Source organism: Oryza sativa, chromosome 10 (assembly GCF_034140825.1).
Source record: "Oryza sativa Japonica Group chromosome 10, ASM3414082v1".
In the NCBI taxonomy this organism is placed as follows: domain Eukaryota; kingdom Viridiplantae; phylum Streptophyta; class Magnoliopsida; order Poales; family Poaceae; genus Oryza; species Oryza sativa.
The window spans coordinates 18,231,570-18,249,487 of record NC_089044.1 but is presented as its reverse complement, the minus strand read 5'-3'; the positions used below and the strand labels follow the sequence as shown (position 1 = coordinate 18,249,487).

Below are 17,918 nucleotides of genomic sequence, written 5' to 3'. Positions count from 1 at the left end.
GGTGGCTCTCGTTTATGTTTTCACCAGAAACGAACACGCTGGACGATAATAAGTCATGTTCTGCTCCCAGTTCTGCTGTTCGCCATGTTCTGCTACATCTCTAAACCCAAATACAAACACAAGCAGAAAACTACGATCCATGTTCTGCTACATCCGCAGAAGAAGCAGAAGAACTTGTACTGCTCCAATTCACACGACAGTCAGCAACTACGAAACAAAAAGATGGGGCATAGCGGACAAAGATGACAATAGAGAATTTGGATAACACAATAAGCTAAAATAGCCAAAAAAAAACGAAGGAAAACTTCTTATTTTTATTTCACTCCAACGAGTAGAAGTTACAGAAAACTCAACTCAAATATTAGTCGCGTTTCTCTCATAGAAAATATCATACATAACTATAGATAGTTCGTACTACTAATCAACGGTCATGCAGAAAGCAAGCCATTATTCCATATGATCTGCTCATTAAACAACTGGCTAAATGTTCTCCTTGGTTAGATGTTCGATCGGAACAACTTCTGCGGCGCCGGGGGTTCTCCGCAGCTTCTGAAATTCATGTTGCAAACTGTGTGACTATTTCTGGAAATGGATGTCATATTTCTGGAGAGAGCGATTCATCACTTCACTCCTATCACCAGTAGCCATGCAATGCACAGTTGCACAAAACCATTCCTGACCAAAGAACGCAACACACAGTCAGAACCAAACACACAAACAAGAGGAAAATTATAAACAGACATCAACCAATTTGAATCTTCGATATGTACCAATCAGTTGATGAGTTCTGCACACACTCGTGTCCATTCAACAGACCTCCGTCCTCCCGCACCGCCCGCTTGTGCTGAGCAAAAGAACTCGTCGGCAAGGATCAGCCTTTCGCCACCGCCGGCTTCTGCTGCATGTCACCACTCGCCGAGACGCCGACGCGGTTCCACCTTCTTCCACCGTCGGCTTGTGGTGCTCGCCTGAACTCGCCGGCAAGGACGAACCAACGGCTATCGCCGCCTTCTGCATGCGACATCATGTGTCGACAAGGTTCCGCCTTCTGAACTTGCTGACGAGTTTCTGCCCTCTACCCCCAAAAGATTATGCTCCATCAAATTTCCGCAGAACTGATCTGCTTCTGCTCACAAATCCCTCCTCTTCTGACCTACCTCGCCGCCGTTTTAAATAGATATCTTGGTAACAACCTCAACACTAACAACTTCCTGATCAAACGGCCTTGTATGCGTGCGGATTAGCAAGCCTTGCATGCAGAACTTTCAAATGGCCTTGCATGCAGAACATAGCGCCACCAAGACCGCGCAGTGAACATATTTTGCAAAATAAGAAAAATCAATATTTGATTTTCTGCCACGGTGGGTTAGTGGATACCTTCTCTCCTAACGTGAGTGGGGCGAGACCCAAAACCCGATTACAAATCCACACAGAAAAAAAAAGAAAAATAACAAAGAAAAAAGGGGAAAAAAAGAGAGCCTCCAAGCACGCCGCCGCTGCCCTCGCTTCTTGCCGCCGTCGCCCCCTCTTCCGCGTCGGCCGCCAAGCTCGCCTTCCGCCGCCGCCAAGCTCGCATCCCGGGCCTATGCCGAGCTCGCCGCCGCCGCCCTCGCATCCTGCCGCCGCCGCCGGCTCGCCGTCACCCCTCTTCCCGCTCGTCGTCGGCCCCTCTTCCGCCTTGGCTGCCTCGCTCTCCTCCCACCGCCGCCGAGCTCACATCCCGTGCCGCTGCCGAGCTCGCCTCCTGCCGCCGCCGCCTCCGGGCACACCGTCGACCCCTCTTCCCGCCGCCGTCGAGCTCACCTCCCGCCGTCATGGCTCTCGCGTCTCGCGTTGGTCGCCGCCCTCGCCGCACGCACCAGCCGCTGCGTCGCCGTCGTTCTCGCTTTTGGAGAGGGGTGACGCGACCCTCCTTTGGTCGCTCGCCCGGCTCGCCCGAGCCTTGGGCGGCTGCATCTGGGGGAATATTCTCCTCCGGGCCGTCCTATCCCACTTTTGCCCAGCAACTAAACACCTAAAAAAAATATAGACCGCCATGTCTTATACACCCAAAACCCTCCATCCAAACACATACTAAGCAGAGAGAGCAGGTAAAGTGAGAAAATGTTCTTTCTAAGGGTTTGTTCGATTGATTCCTCGTATTTACGAAGAGGACTTTTTATAGTACATTCTATTGCTAGTATATACTAGTAGTATGTGAAAGGGTAGATTTGTTATTTGTTAAAACTCTGAAAAGGGTTGTTTAGTAATTTGAAATTGAGATTTATTTCTTGCGATTTAATTCAATCAGGAGTTCCTGGATCTCGTTGTCCGGGTGTTGTAGCGCTCCCATCGCGCGTGGCGACGGCGTGAGTGGAGGCATAGCGATTCCTTCGACGATCGGATTTAATCTAGTAGATTGAGTTTGCAATGGGCATGATTTGCATAAGAACACTAGGGAAAAAACTGGTCAGGGATAAAACCACATAATAGTGTAAATAGATTTGATCTGTTCATAGCAATGAAGTGGATTATCTCATACATTCTTGGTTCGATCAGTTTCTAAGTGTCTGAATCCATAACACATACAGTCCTTAATTCATTGAACTTAATTAAGAAAGAACGGCGGCGCGGCGGCACAGATTGTGGTCGTCGGCAGCTCGCAGAAGAAATTAGCAGCGATGATCGCCCATGCGCGCAGCATCGAGAAAAAAAGGGGCTTCGACTAGGTGGGTGGCTATCGATCGGATCTGACCAAGTGAGGAAACACGAATTTAAAAAATTACCCCCCACGCAAATAGATAAAAAGACAAATATACTCTAAATAATTTATACTGCAGGATATTTGGGAGGAAGATCGGATGAATTTACACCATTAGATCAAATATACTAGTAGTATATACTAGCAGTAGAATGTACCTAAAAGTCCGTGTTTAGATCCTGAAAAAAGTTGAAAGTTTGAAAGAAAGTTGGAAGTTTGGAAAAAAAGTTAAAAGTTTATGTGTGTAGAAAAGTTTTTGATATGATATGATGTGATGAAAAATTGAGAATATGGAGGAAACTAAACACGGCCTTGGTGATGGCAGAAATAAGTAATAAAAGAAAGAACTGGTTAGATGGTGACGGATGTGTTTTTTTTTCTCACTGTTCTCAACTTCATACATGCTTTCTAAACTATTAAGCATTGTGTTTTTTATAAGAAATTTTATATAGGAAAGTTGCTTTAAAAATCACATTAATTTATTTTATTTTTTAAAAAAGTTACTCCAGATAATACTTAATCAATCATATGTGTCAGTGAGTCGCTCTATTTTAAGTGCGCGGAAGATAAGTTTTCAACTCAATGAAAAAAACACGGCATGAGCTATCACAAACCGGGAGAAGACGGCATGGGGCAGCGACGAGAGGAAGAAGATGGAGTGGGTTGTGGGGGCTATGAATCGAGAGTATGGGGCTATGGGATTGTTGATGGCACGTCTTTTTCAAAGTTTCCTTGTTGCAATTTAGGTACGTGAAGATCGAACCCGGTGATGCTCTGTCTCGTGATTACTCCAAAATATTCGAATGCTGACAAAAAAAATTTTAATGACAATTTTGTCTTAAGCCTGATTACTGATCAACCTCATAACCAAATACGGCCACGCCCATCATTGCTGCCCATTACGGGAATATGACTGTGTTTAGTTTCAAACTTTTTTTTAAACTTATAACTTTTTTGTCACATCAAAACTTTCCTACCCACAAACTTCTAACTTTTCCGTCACATCATTTCAATTATAACTAAACTTCTAATTTTGACGTGAACTAAACACAGCCTATGTATGAGTACGGTGTACAGTCTCTCATAACTCTAGTACAGCAGAACGAAATTAAAAGAGACGGTGTTGAGCAGTGAGCATATATACACACGCGACGCCGGCCGCCTCTTCACATTCAATTCGACGTACATAAGCTCCAATTCCAGCTCAAATCAACAGCTAACTACTGAACAGTAACAATCATTTGGCAGGACCAAATTTTGATATGATCAACTCATGAAGGGAATGCATGCATCTTGGTACATGCAGTCGAGAGAGAGAGAGTGCAAGTGAGACTTACATATCAGTAAACAGTACCATAGATAACGTGCATCCATACATGCCTACAGCTAGCCCCGCCTCTCTTGTTCGATCATGATATCATATATCTCAACGCAAGAGCTAATTAAACAGTCCAGATAAGTAAGCCAAACCCTCCTTTTTTTTTTCGATTCATATTGCCGACGTTTGATGTCGCAATTTCATTTACATAGTATAGGGATCGTTGGTACTAGGATATATGCGAGATTATAATAAAAGAGATGTGGACGAGGATTTTTATACAGGTTTGGGCCCCCTGAATTGTCAGGTAATAACCCTACTCCTGTTGGCCGAAGCCGGTCGTTGCTCTTATTCACCATAATCACACCAGTACAATATTTGGGGTAGCCTATCTAACTGTTGTTGATTTGGCGGTCTGAAGTGTGACTCGTAGTCGACAACAAGGTAGTCTTTCTCCTCGAATCTGCATCCGGCGAGATCAAAGACAGCGCTATGTCTCTCCTGACAGTATCCGTAGATACCGTAGGGGACTAGCCATGCTTATCTCTGAAGTCGATATCCGGCGTCTTGTCTTGGCGCATGTTGGCTTGTATGTTGATCTTGTGTCTTGATCTATTGTTCCGTGTCCCCTCTCCTCCTATGGGGCCTTGTATTTATACCCATAAATGTCACTTTGTCTAAGTAGAACTAGGGAAAACAATATGAATACAATCTGAGTAGTCCTTGTCGTTTTCATGTAGAACTCTATTCATCCTTTCTTATGCATCCGAAGGTTGTTTCCGTATAACACATGGTATGTGGTGGGTCCTACCGATATTTAGTCAACTAATATTAGATATGTGGTATCAATAATCCTGACACAAATGCACTAATATATCAGTACACCACAACCACATACCGATGAAGTGACGGACAGTGGAGTGATCCATCAAAACCATTGGCCATTGCTGTCCTTGCGCCGGTCACTCCCCACTGGCCGGCGCATCCATTATTCCCCTTGTCCGTCTCCTATATGTACGGCCGCCACGACAGCTATAGCTGCAAAAAGCCTCAGTGCCGTGGCCGTTAACGGACAAGACGCGGCGCGGCTATAGCTGTGTTTAGTTCCGTTTAAACTTACAACTTTTCTGTTACATATTAAATATTTGAACATATATATAAACCATTAAATATGGATGAAAAAAATCAATTGCACAGTTTTTACATGTAAATTACGAGAGAAAAATCTTTTGAGCCTAATTACATCATGATTTGGCAATGTGGTACTACAGTAAGCATTTGCTAATGACGGATTAATTAGGTTTAATAGATTCATCTCACAATTTACAGGTGGAATTTGTATTTTATTTTGTTATTAGTTTACGTTTAATACTTTAAATATGTGTCCGTATATACAAATTTTTTTGCCAAAACAACTAAACACGGTCTTTGAGACCTGATAATAACCCCCATATGGCACAGCAAACTGCATGCGTGCTGACGTGCCGGTGGGGGCGGACCGGGGCCGGGGACAATTTTTAACCCGCGGGTCGATCGGGTCGGGGCCCTGAACATAACCGGGGCCGGGGCGGGGATGAAAGCTGACCCGCAGGTGACCCTATGAGGCCCCAAAAGTCTATGTCTATGTTAATATGGCCCGTTACTCCATAGGCCCAAACGGATGAAGGGATGTACACATATAAGGAAACCTATGCCTTATGATTTAAAATCAATCATATGCCTTATCATCAATCAATCTTATACATCGATACATGCTCAATGGTGCATATCCAGCGAAATCCCCTCGCTCATCCGCGTCGTTGTGCGCCACCCGCGCCGTAGCCAACCTCCCGTCCACTCCCCTCGCTCGCTCGTCTGCGTCGTTGTGTGGCCTCCTCACCACAACACGACGACGGCGTCGGTCTCCCTCCCGCTCGCCTCGTCGCTGGTCCCCCTCATCATCGTGTTGTCTCGTCGCCGGCCGCGCGCCTCGTCGGCATGCTGCCTCGCGGCCGCACCGCATCGTCTCCGCACTGCCATCGTTGGTCGTTGATTCGTCGCTACCTAGTCAGTCGTTGGCTCGTCGCCGTGCTGTCTCGTTGCCATTGGCGGATCCAGAAAATCGTTTCGTTGGTGTCATAACGTGTCTATTATTAATGTCATAGTATACTAATTATATTTAAATCATGGTGTCATAATATATGGATAAGCAGTTTCTTCGTTACAAGTTTTGCCCCATTCCTCCCTCCAGGGCTAGGGCCAGGTGAACCTGCACATGAGCAGGGCGTGTGCGCACCAGCAACTTACTCCATCCGTCCCAAAAAACCAAAAAAATAAACATAAGAAAATTGTATTAGGATTTTATAAAATAAAGAAAATTTTATTTGTTTTATTTGTGTGTGTGTGTGTATATATATATATAGGGTATGTGAAAAATAAAGTTATTTTATGACAGAGAAAGTACATCAAATTAATATGTACAAAAAAATGTGCTCCTTCGCACATGCTTAATTAGAGAGACGAATGTCAGTAAGAAACCGGATACTTCATTCCAAAATGCAAGTTGTTCTAGTCTTGAACTACGTCAAAAAAAATTAACTTGGAGCAAATCTATAAATATATAGTTAACATCTACTGTACTTAAGTTAATACACTATATATCAAGAAATAGGTATTGTTATCGTTGATTTTAATTAAACTAATTTGATATGTTTGTCACGATTTTGTATAGACTTACCAGCTATAGTTATTTAACTTTTCAGACAAAACTATAGGGCTGCTTTCGCCAATAGCACAAAAATAGGAAAAACTTACCCGTTGCCGTTCACGCTTACTAAATTACTAAATGATATTTTTTAAAAATCTCTAGAAAAAATGTTTTAAATATTCATATTAATTATCTTTTAAGAAATAACTAATACTTAGTTAATTATATGTTAATGACACTCTCAATTGTCTAATTTCCACTCCTCTCAACTACACCTAAAACACGAAGTAGCGACGATGACCATAGCAGAAAGAAAATGGCGCAGGCATTAATTTGCATCCACTCGGGGACCGCGTCGATCTGCATGTCTACGATCGATGCTGGCAACATACATAGTACAGTTAATTAACTTGTCATCAATCAGCAATTGTGATTATATATGATACGAAATGAATGAGGATTAGGCTTGAAATGAATGTGTCACCATCACCATCCGTCTGGCTCTCCCTCTCCACGTGGCATCACAGCAGCACATATCAACAGCACATCAATTGGGATCATATATCCCCTTTTTCGTTAATTGATTGATCAGAGCACTGCTGTTTGTTTGCGAATGGGACGTCGCACTGTACTTGTATTAATTTGCTGTATTATTAGTTAATAATGCGGATGCAGTCTCATTAGGAACATCTGATTCAGCCCTTCTAAATATCAGAGGGACTATATTCTCTGTGTGTGAGTTGGCATTGCGGCTAGCTCAAGATATTTTTAGATGGTCCTAATTAGTGGAGTAATTGTGTATTTAAGATGAGTAGGGATTTGGCTAGTTGGCGATGAGCTATATAACCTAATGATTTCGTTTGTACAGTAACTACAGGTAGATGTGCTTGGATCATGGAACATCTATCATAAGATGCAGGCCAGCCGGTCCGGCGGCGCTAGCTGTTTCCCATTATCAATTTATCATAGCCCAGAGGATTGAGAGCGGGTCTATAGCGGAGACAACCGTACTGTAGCCTAATAGCCTAATAGTTACAAAAGCCTCAGTAGCACCTGAGGTCTTAGGTTCGACTCCCCATGAGAGCGAATTTTATAGGATTTAACGGCGCTGTGTTTTTAGTGATAGGCGACGTACCTGTCAACAGTGAGGCGCAGTCTTTGAAGATGCTTATAGGGGTAAGGTGAGTGTCTGCGTTGTTTCTAAAAAAAGAAAATAATTATGTGTCGTCTTGTGTGATGCTCATTGTGGATAAGTTCTTGACGAAGTGCTTGTGAGCCTTTTTTTTTAATGAATGGCTCGTGAGGCCTTGGTTATATGGGCGGTTTGTTTTTTTAAAAAATGAAATATGGGCGGTTTGTTTTCTTTCTTAATGAAATGAAGTGTAGTTGATCTCTTACTTTTTTCTAAAAGGGAAAAACCGATCGAATCTTGACATGGTTAGGTCGTATGGGTGCCAGGGTTTACCTTACCGCCGGTAACCGTGAGGTTATCGCGGTTACCGGGCTTACCGCGGGGGTACGGTAATATAAATACCGTTGTAACCTCCTTAAATTCAAATAAATTTAAAAAATAATTTAAATTTTTGATAAATTTTGCACGGTTTTGTACGGTTTTTTGCGGTTACCGCGGTTACTGCGCGGTAACCGTGCTTACCGCCGGGGCGCGGTAACCCTGGCCCCGGCGGTTTGGGAAACCCTGATGGGTGCTGCCCACAATGATTCATATTGAGTTGCATCTCTATCAACCAATGATGCATCACTTACTTAATACTAGAATAAAAAATAAAACTTGCGATCTAAGAGCATTCCCATCAATTCCGGCATCCCATCTTCCATCCAGAAAATAGTGTATGGGGGGAGAAAATCCGGCTCCAACAGATACGCCATCTGGGCCTCGGGAATGCTACTGGGCGAGCGAGCGAGCGATCGATTCCCTCCCTCCTCCCCCTCCCTTCCTCCACCTGGTTTCCTTTTTTGGCACCGTATTACTTTCCTATTTTAGTAAATTTATGCACCTAAAGTTTATACACCTCAAGTTTACACATCTAAAGTTGAGACCAAAAGTTTATAAGTCAAAAATTTATATATCCGATTCGAATTTGAATTTGAATTCAAATATTTTATATATATAGTATTTGTATACATCTAAAGTTTATAGACCTAAAGTTTATATATCCGATTCAAATTTGAATTTGAATTCAAATATTTTTCATATATAGTATTTCTATACATCTAAAGTTTATACACCTAAAGTTTATAGATCCAAAATCTACAAGTCAAAAGTTTACATACCTGATTCAAATTTGAATTTGAATTCAAATTTTTTATACATAAATTTTTCTAACTTTTTGTTTTTTTAATTTTTTTTGTGGTGTACTCTGATAGGAAGAGAAGAAGGGGAGGAGGAAGGGGGGAAGTGGGAGGAGTGTCTATAGGAGCTGGGGGGGTGGACCGATCACTGGGCGATCGCCCTAGCGATCGATCGCCCATTAGACCCCCCCTCTAGGCCTCCATAGATGGCGCATGCGCTATTCCCAGAGTTCTCTCTCCTCATGCCATCCCGCAACCACCGCTCCCATCCGTTCTCCCATCCCATCCGAATCGAGATCGAGGCAGAGGGTGAAGTAATGAAGGTAGATCAAGGAGAGAGGATGAGGCAAACCTTCGTCGGCCGCTCCCGCCGTCGACCACCTTCGGCCGCGCCGCCCTTCCACTCCCGCCGCCACTTTGCTTGGCCGTCGGTGAGCTGCTCGCGCCGCCCCTTCGCCCGCGCCACCCCTCCGCTCTGGCCGGCGGTGAGCCGCTCGCGCCGCCCCTCCGCTCCCACCGGCGGCGAGCTGCTCGTGCCCCTCCGCTCCTCCGTCCTTCGCTCGCGTCCTCCCATTCTCTCAAGCTCTCTGGACTTCTGGAGTGAAAGAGAAGGGAGTGAAAGAGAAGGATAATGGTGAAAAAAAAAGAAAAATTAATATTAATTGATGGTAGTTAAAAGATACTCTTAAAATATTTGAGGATGTGATATAGATGATGTAATATGGATGATCTGTAGAAGTGGAGAGAAATATAAAGGAGGAAATTTTTTTTATGAAAAAGTACGAATTACCCCCCTAAACTATCACGGTCGACCGAATTATCCCCTTAAACTCGAAAACCAGATATTTAATTTACACCCTCAACTATTAAAACTAGACAAATAACCCCCTTAGTCAATCCGGAGTGGTTTTGGTCCTACGTGGCAGACACGTGGCAATCCAGTCAGCAATTCATTAAAAAAAAGTCGGTGGGGCCCATCGTCAGATCTCTCCCCTCCTACCTCTCTCCAGTCTCCACCACCATGTGCCACGGCCACCGATGACGCCGCTCCATCTCCCACCATCCACCTCCTCCTCCTCCTTCTCACTCACCACCTCGCCGCCGCTGCCGCGCTCCTCGTCCTCGTTGACCCCTCACCCTCCGCCCGCAAGTGCAAGTGCCTCGACGTCGAGGAACAGTAGCCCATTCTGCCTACCTCGTCGGAGCCGGAGTGGTGATGTCCCCGACTCCCCGTGTCGTCCCCGCGCCGTCCGTGGCGGCATCCTCCCCCACCAGAAGCACCTGCGCTTCCAGCGCCACACTCGTCCGCAGCCGCCGACCTGGCATCTTTGCCGTCACTGCTAGCCTCCCTTTTAATCTATTGCATTGCTCTCGTTCTTTTCTGATAATCGGTACTTTGCATTCTAGAATCAATTCATGGTTGCTTGTTGCGATCTTACTTTGATAGCACTGGATTCGGTTCTTGACCGATCTCTGGCTGGATGGATCATGGTAGGATAGTTTCTGTTTGATGAGGGATCGAGTCGGTGGCGTCCATGGAGTACTGCGTGGTCCAGATCGTGATGCAGGTGGTCCTCAGGAGCATCTGCAGGTTGCAGGAAGTCTTCGGCATGGCGATGGAGCTCGGCCACATCAAGGACGACGACGACAACGTCCGGCCGCCCTCCTGTGCGTCGATGGAAGCCAAGGTCGCGTCCCATCTTGCCGCCCTCGTTTCGCACACCATTGCCGCCTGCCGCACTGCCAAGCGTCTCCCGCCGCCGACCCGTTTCCACCCCGGGAACGCTGCCGCCGCCCTAGCCTAGACTGTCGCGCCGTCCTCCGCCACCCCTAGCTCGTGCCGTTGCGGTCGCGAGACGCGCGCTGCCTGCTGCTCGTCTCCTCCCACGCTGGTGACGCCGTTGCTGCCGTTCCCCGGCCCTTGCTCCTTGGTGAGAGAGAGAGAGAGAGAGAGATGGATGGGAGGGGAAGGTGGAAGAAAGTAGAAGAGAGGAGAAGATGCTGACAAGTGGGAGCCACTATTTTTTAGGAGTATTATTTTTGGTTGACTGGACCGCCACGTGTGCGCCACGTTGGATCAAAACCGCTTCGAGGTGAGTTAGGGGGGTAATTTGTCCGGTTTGAAAAGTTTAGGGTTAAAAATATCTGGTATTGTAATTTAGGGGGGTAAATTGAACGCGTGCAATAGTTGAGAGGGAGTAATTCGTACTTTTTCCTTTTTTTTATGACCATCTATATAGCTATATGGAAGATCAAATTTAGACGAGTTGCTGGGATGCTCTAACTCTGAATAAGAGTGTGCTAATGTTTATATATGAGCCTCTATATGTATATTGTGTTTTAGGAAAAATACTTAGAATGAAAAAAGGATAAACCTTAATCAAGTCTGAATTGGTTCTCAAAAGATATGAATAAAACATATACTCCTTATAGTAGCTAGTACATAGTATACTATTTGTATCTTTACAGGGTATATGATATTTATTGCAGCATGAGACTTGCACATGACCATGAACTGATAAATAATCCTCCTTTCAAAAAAAAATAATTTAATTTGATCCTTGAATAGAAATAGTCCATCACCATGAACAATTAATGAAAGACACAACACCTGCCACCAGCTAGGACGACACTCGTAGCTAGCAACATACAGAGAGTTACAAACAACAACAAAAAAAATAAGATAAATAAATAAAATCCATATACTACCACCATGCTGAAAAGAAAATTATGGAATCACAAGCTGCTATATGTACCTATGAATTGAATCCTTAGTTTTTTTTTTGTTCAACTCATTGATTGTTCTTACTTCTTCTTCCCCCTCCCTGTAAATATAATGTTCATCCTAATCATCAACAGAGCTGCAGCAAATGGCGATAAAATTAATTAACTAACCGATCGCTTAATTAATCCATGCACGCAAGCAAGCACATGCAATATCGATTGATTATATTGGTTCTTGAGAGATCGATCGAGGAATTAATTGGGGAATTTGATGGATCGATCACAAGTTCATCATGTCCTTGACGAAGCCGTACTTCTCCATGAAGGGGTTGGCGAGCTCCTTGGGAGGGTAGTGGTCGATGCAGTCCTTCCAGACGCCGGCGTCGGAGACGGGCTTCTCGACGGTCCAGACGCAGCTGTTGCACTTGAAGCCGGCGCCGAAGGTGAGCATGAGGACGCGGTCGCCGGGGCGGAGGCGGCGCTTGGCCTCCATGTAGCCGAGCACGTACCAGACGCTGCTCGCCGACGTGTTCCCGAACCTGTGCAGCGTCATCCGCGACGGCTCGAGGTCGTGCTCCGTCAGGGTGAGCCCCTTGCCGACGCCGTCGATCACCGCGGCGCCGCCGGTGTGCACGCAGAAGTGGTCGACGCCGGCCTTCATGCGGATGGTGAGCGGCTGCTGCGACGGCGAGGTCTTCTTGCCGCCGCTGCGGCGGCCGGAGGAGAGGAAGGTGGCGAAGGCGAGGCGGAGGAGCTCGGGGAGGGGGAGGACGCGGGGGGCGAGGAGGCGGAGGTTCTTGACGAAGGCGTGGACGGCGGCGCGGGGGAGGTCCTTGCCGAGGTGGAATCCCGGGCGGCCGGCGTCGTCCTCCATCTGGAGGGCGCAGGAGTAGGCGTCGTCGGAGGCGCCGGTGTGGGTGCGGACGAGGTGGCGGAGGCGGAGCTTGGCGTGGCGGCGGTGGCGGGGGTCGTTGGTGAGGAAGTAGGCGCAGCCGCCGGAGCGGAAGAGGCAGTTGCCCAGCATGAAGCTGCGCTTGTTCCCGGCGTACCAGTTTGGGGCGATCGACTCCGACGTCATCACCAGCGCCACCTTGTTCGCGTGCGTCCTGCCATATGCATTCCAACAAATGCTTATACTACTTATCAGCCAAAATTTAAATTTTTAACCTTAAATTTGAAGGTGATTTTAAGGTTTTTTTCATCGAAGTTTATTCTTCAACCTTTGCTTTTAGATCGTTAAGAACATGTATATAAAGGTTTATTCAAAGATCACTTCGTTTCGCTTATTCCAGGAATAAGCAAAAGGGTGGGCCTTTTATTTTGTTCCCAAGAAAACAAATCTCATGTTTAGAATAAGATTTAATTAGTCAGATTTTTAAGAATTTGACTGTGGATTTTTTTATTACAATGTGTTTACAAAATCTAATGAGCTTATAATAATGTTACTGCTTACATTTCTATGGTGAATCTACATATACTTTTTTTAATAAAAAAATAGGCATTTTAAAAGTTATTGTTAGTTCAACCGAAATTTATGCTAAATGTCAAATATGTCTGAATAGATAGAGTATGTTCAAAGTTTACACTCCAAATTACTACTTCATCCATGCATGGAGATTATGCACCATGAATCCTAAAATGCAAGCCATGTATGTTTTGTTGCAATATCGGTTGATCCGTTAATTGATCGGAGAGATGGAGACTGGATAGAGGCATAATAGTATTCCAATACATAATGTATTGGTGTCTAAATGTAAATAAATTTAGAAAAATGCCTTCTCCACAAGAAAAATAAAAATCCTTGCATTTACTTAGAAACTTAAATATATTGACCAACTAGATCAAACGGACAATCGATCTAAACTGTTGACCTCTATATTTTTTTTACTCCGTCAATTGATAGATCTCAGTTGTTATTCCTAGACCAAACCTCGGCCCATGCTTTATACACGTGGGCACACCATTTCCACGCATGCGCCACCTCACCGCCCGCTTTTGCTGACCTGTCAGGTCGGACTACGGTCGGTGGGGTAACCATACTCTCCGATTTTTCTCCAACTGAAAAGCCACTGGCTTTCACCACTGAAACCGGCAACCATGGATCCCAAAGGCCCAAACCGGTGAAAGGCAGTGTCTATCTACCATTACTACGTACTGTACCACTCCTACGTTCCATAGGAGGAAGAAGAAGACATGATCCACGTCAGTACAATATTGATGCTTGCTGCTTACAGGGTGGCTAGGCTAGGGGTAAGGTAGCTGCTCTTATAAAGGCAAACCAAACTTGCTGAGCCGCCATTAATGGAGGAGGAGGAAGAAGAAGGAGCTAGCTAGCTGTTAGTATTAAGCTATGGGGGCAGTATGGAGCAGAGCAGCTGGCTCACATGCAGTGTGGTTGAAAGCTCAGTCCAGTGCAGCGCAGCTCTAGCTTCACGATCCCATTTACTTCTCTGTCGATGAGCGATGGAGTATTGGAGTGTAGTACCAAAGAGTGTGTACTTCTACTGTTCTACTACAACAATCATCACTGTATTCTCCTTCATGTTATTATAGGTTTTTATGAAATTTATGAAAACATGGTGGAGAGACTGAAAGCCTGAAAAGAAAATCTATTATGCATTTGCCCATAATTAAATCTTAATATTTTGACGATCGGAAACAGTCTAATACGATATTTTCAAAACGAATATCTCTCTATATGTATATATATATAATGGACCAAAATTCGTGCCTTCTAATAAGGGTGTGTTTAGTTCACGTCAAAAATTGGAAGTTTGGTTGAAATTGGAACGATGTGATGGAAAAGTTGAAAGTTTATGTGTGTAGGAAAGTTTTGATGTGATGGAAAAGTTGGAAGTTTGAAGAAAAAGTTTGGAACTAAACAATGCCTAAATGGTAATGGTACATGCATGTACATCCTTATAGTATACTAATATGCACTACTTGTAGTAGATTTAATAAGGGTAGCATGCTGTATGATAAATGATAATAGTACATGCACAAGCATCTTTATAGTTTACTAATATGCACCATATGAAGTAGATTTAATAAGGATAGTTGGGATAACTCCCTTTTATTTGAGAATTGTGATTAATTTGTAAAATGTTTGTAAACATCTAATTAATTTGGTGTGTACTCTTTTTTTTACCTCGGCTCCTTTCTTCATTTTATTCCTACTTTCACACAGTTTCTTAATTAATTTCCTAACCACCACTGGTAATTAATTTCAGTACTGCGCTTTTTTGGGGGAAGTGATAGCTAAAATTGGTCAGGAGCTCTTTTCTTTTTTCTGCACAAAAAATAGAAAGGTAACAGAAAGAGACCTAACTTAATTAAGCAGTAGTACTAACTAGCTCCATTATCTAAACAGCTGTATCACTGACTAACCATGGTTGTGTACTTGTGAGCATATAAAGTGCATGCATATAATTGGTACTATATATTTGTTGTGTTATTCTATATATATAATCAGAAAAGAAAAAATAAAAACCCATGACAAATAAAAGAAAAAGGAAACGCATGCAATAACTCTTCGATCTGATCGTGGTAGTAGCTCGGACCGATTGAATGGCGTGTGACCAGAGAACATGATGCACAGTAGACAAAAGCATCGCTAGAAATTACTGATGATCACTTGTTTGTAGGGACCATTTTTACTGACAGGTAAACCCAACTCAAGGCTTTCTTGAGCTACCTGCACAACATTAACCATGTACTTCAAACCATCCCCACACGTGTACCGGCCGTTGGATCAATCAAGAACGATCGATCCAGCGGTGCAGCGAATTTATGATGATCCCGGTATTTTTTTCATTTTGATTTTTTTTTCAGTTTGTAAATTGAGAATCAAATGCATTGTACTTTTGTGATTTTTTTCAGCTGCAAATAGAGAATACAATGGTATTTTTATACCATCCTTAATTCCCAAATAATCCTCGTCACTGTTGACCAGCACTGTCACTAGTAATTAATTTTTAGATCGCCAGAGTGTACGATGTCTCATGTTTAAGTATACAACGTACGTATGCTTTAATAATACGACATCTTTTAAAAACAAATGATTTAAAATTTAAATATGAGAAACTATATATTGACAAGCATTTGAAAACATAGCATAATACCAAGAACAAGATTAATTAAACCTGGAGAGAAGAAGAGGAGAGATTTAATTATAATCAAATCAAACCTGAGGAAGTTGTTGACGAGGTCGAGGGCGATGAGGGTGGCGCTGCATCCCATGCCGGTGAGGTTGTACACCTTCACGTCCTCCCGGAGGTTGTAGCGGCGCACGACGCGGGCGGAGAGCGACGGCGCCGGCGAGAACATGGACACGTTGACGACGAGGAGGTCGACGTCGGCGGGGCGGACGCCGCCGCCGCCCGCCGCGGACGAGCGCGCGAACAGCTCGTCGAGCACGGCGTGGAACGTCTCGTCCATCTCCTCCATCCCCTCGGCGAGGCGGTCGGGGCGGGCGTCGCCGCCGCCGATGATGTTCCGGGGCCCGTAGGTCTCCTCGCCGATGCCGGAGTTGACGATGACCTTGAGGAGGAACTTGTACTCCTCCAGCCCCAGCAGCTTGTTCCGCTGGATGATCTCGCCGCACAGGTCGGTGGGGAGCTTCCGGTCGTCGGTCGCCTTGTAGCACACGTAGTCGAGGAGGTAGCACCGCCGCCGCCGGGACCGCGCCACCAGCAGCCGCGCCAGCATCGCCGCCGAGTACGCCAGCAGCGTCAGCGTCAGCATCGTCGCCACCTCCATCGCCGCCGCCGCCGCTTCTTGTGTTCTTGCTGGTTAATTTTCTTGGCGTTGCCAAGGTTGACGATGAAGCTATCTAGCTAGAACAATCTAGAACGAACGATCTGGTCTCTTGCTCATGGAGATGGAGGAAGAGTGGTTGCTGGTTTCTCTCTCTAGATCTCTCTCTCTCTCTCTAGATGAGCTTTGGTTTGCTCAAATGGAGTAAGAAGGTAGCTTAGCTAGCTAGAGTGGAGTGTGAGAGGGAGTGTGGGGGTATGGGTTGGTGAGGGATTATTGGAAGGGGTTTAGAGGAAAGGGGAGGGGAGAGGGGGGGAGTCTTTATAGGAGCTAAGGTGGAGTGGCTCATGGATCTTTATTTTATTTTATTGAAAAAATAAAGAGGGATCATGCATGGCTCATGAGAAGATTCTTTTTTTTCATTTAAATTAAAATTAGTAGTGCAGGTTTATTTTCAACCTTTTGTCTTCAAAATTATTTTTTAATGAAAGACGACGTGTACACCAAACACAATGTTTCTTTCCTTACGGAGATTGTTATTAGAGTCTATAGAAAATGTACGTGCATGCGCGCAAAATTTAGACACGGATTTAAATATTGGTGAATAGTCATATATATATATATATATATATGTAACTACACCACTACCCTTAAGTACTCCTCCTTACCTTTTTTTTTTAAAAAAATATGAATATTTATGATTGATCTTTAGATTTTTAGGATGAAGAGACCAACAAGGTATGCAGGTCAGGGCTGTTGTCTACCAAACTTAACCTAAGAGCATGTTTAAAAATGGTAATAGGTGAAACTGAGTTTGAGAGAACCACCGTATAACTTAAGTTGATTTAGAAAAGGTATTTTTTTTCAAGAAATGCTGATGAAGAAAGTTTTCTCAAAAATCGAGAGTGTTTGGAAAGTGTGCCTCGCATAATTTGGTGTCTGTAATGATAAAAGAACGGGGACTTAAGTCTTCCTTCATTTGTGGACATATACAAAATATATTAATTTTGATAATAATGTTTTATTAGGTCACACAAAATACCTTTTTTTTTGTGTCCCACTACATTAATTTCATCTATATATATATACCCTACGAGCAACAATATATATGTTTCAAACTTAGTGTCGAATGGGAAAGGCAGAGGACTATTTTAGGTACCAAACATACAAAATCAAGCAAAACATGATTTCCATGATCCACTGCGATATATATATATACTCAAATTTAAGTCGAGGAAAAAGCACTTGGGGGTGCAAACTTGTTCAATGCACTGCAGGGTTTGAAAATACAATGGTAACCACTCGATTATCGCTGTTGCTGCCCCTTTAGTATCTGGAAGAATTGAGAAACTGCTTGGTGAACCTGCCAATTTCAAAATTCAAAT

At 44.1% G+C, this 17,918-nt stretch overlaps 1 protein-coding gene and 1 long non-coding RNA gene across 2 annotated transcripts; both read right to left on the bottom strand.

Annotated features, from left to right (window-relative positions):
• Positions 1–292: 292 nt before the first annotated feature.
• LOC9269837 (uncharacterized) lies at positions 293–1,128 on the bottom strand. The gene is made up of 2 exons (XR_001540470.3): positions 771–1,128; positions 293–675 (listed from the first exon to the last, which is right to left on the bottom strand). It is a non-coding gene; the product is annotated as an uncharacterized lncRNA (long non-coding RNA).
• A 10,437-nt stretch (positions 1,129–11,565) lies between these two features.
• Positions 11,566–16,822, bottom strand: LOC4348874 (3-ketoacyl-CoA synthase 12). Its single transcript, XM_015757947.3, has 2 exons — positions 15,965–16,822; positions 11,566–12,884 (listed from the first exon to the last, which is right to left on the bottom strand). Exons 1-2 carry the CDS (start codon positions 16,534–16,536, stop codon positions 12,059–12,061), a joined length of 1,398 nt encoding a protein of 465 aa, XP_015613433.1. The 5' UTR covers positions 16,537–16,822; the 3' UTR covers positions 11,566–12,058.
• Positions 16,823–17,918: the final 1,096 nt, after the last annotated feature.

Bases quoted from the DNA above. Each gene is read 5' to 3' on its own strand.
- LOC4348874 (XM_015757947.3), bottom strand. From the start codon at position 16,536: ATGGAGGTGGCGACGATGCTGACGCTGACGCTGCTGGCGTACTCGGCG. The intron at 12,885-15,964 runs GTTTGATTTGAT...TGCATATGGCAG, and splicing joins CTCGTCAACAACTTCCTCAG to GACGCACGCGAACAAGGTGG.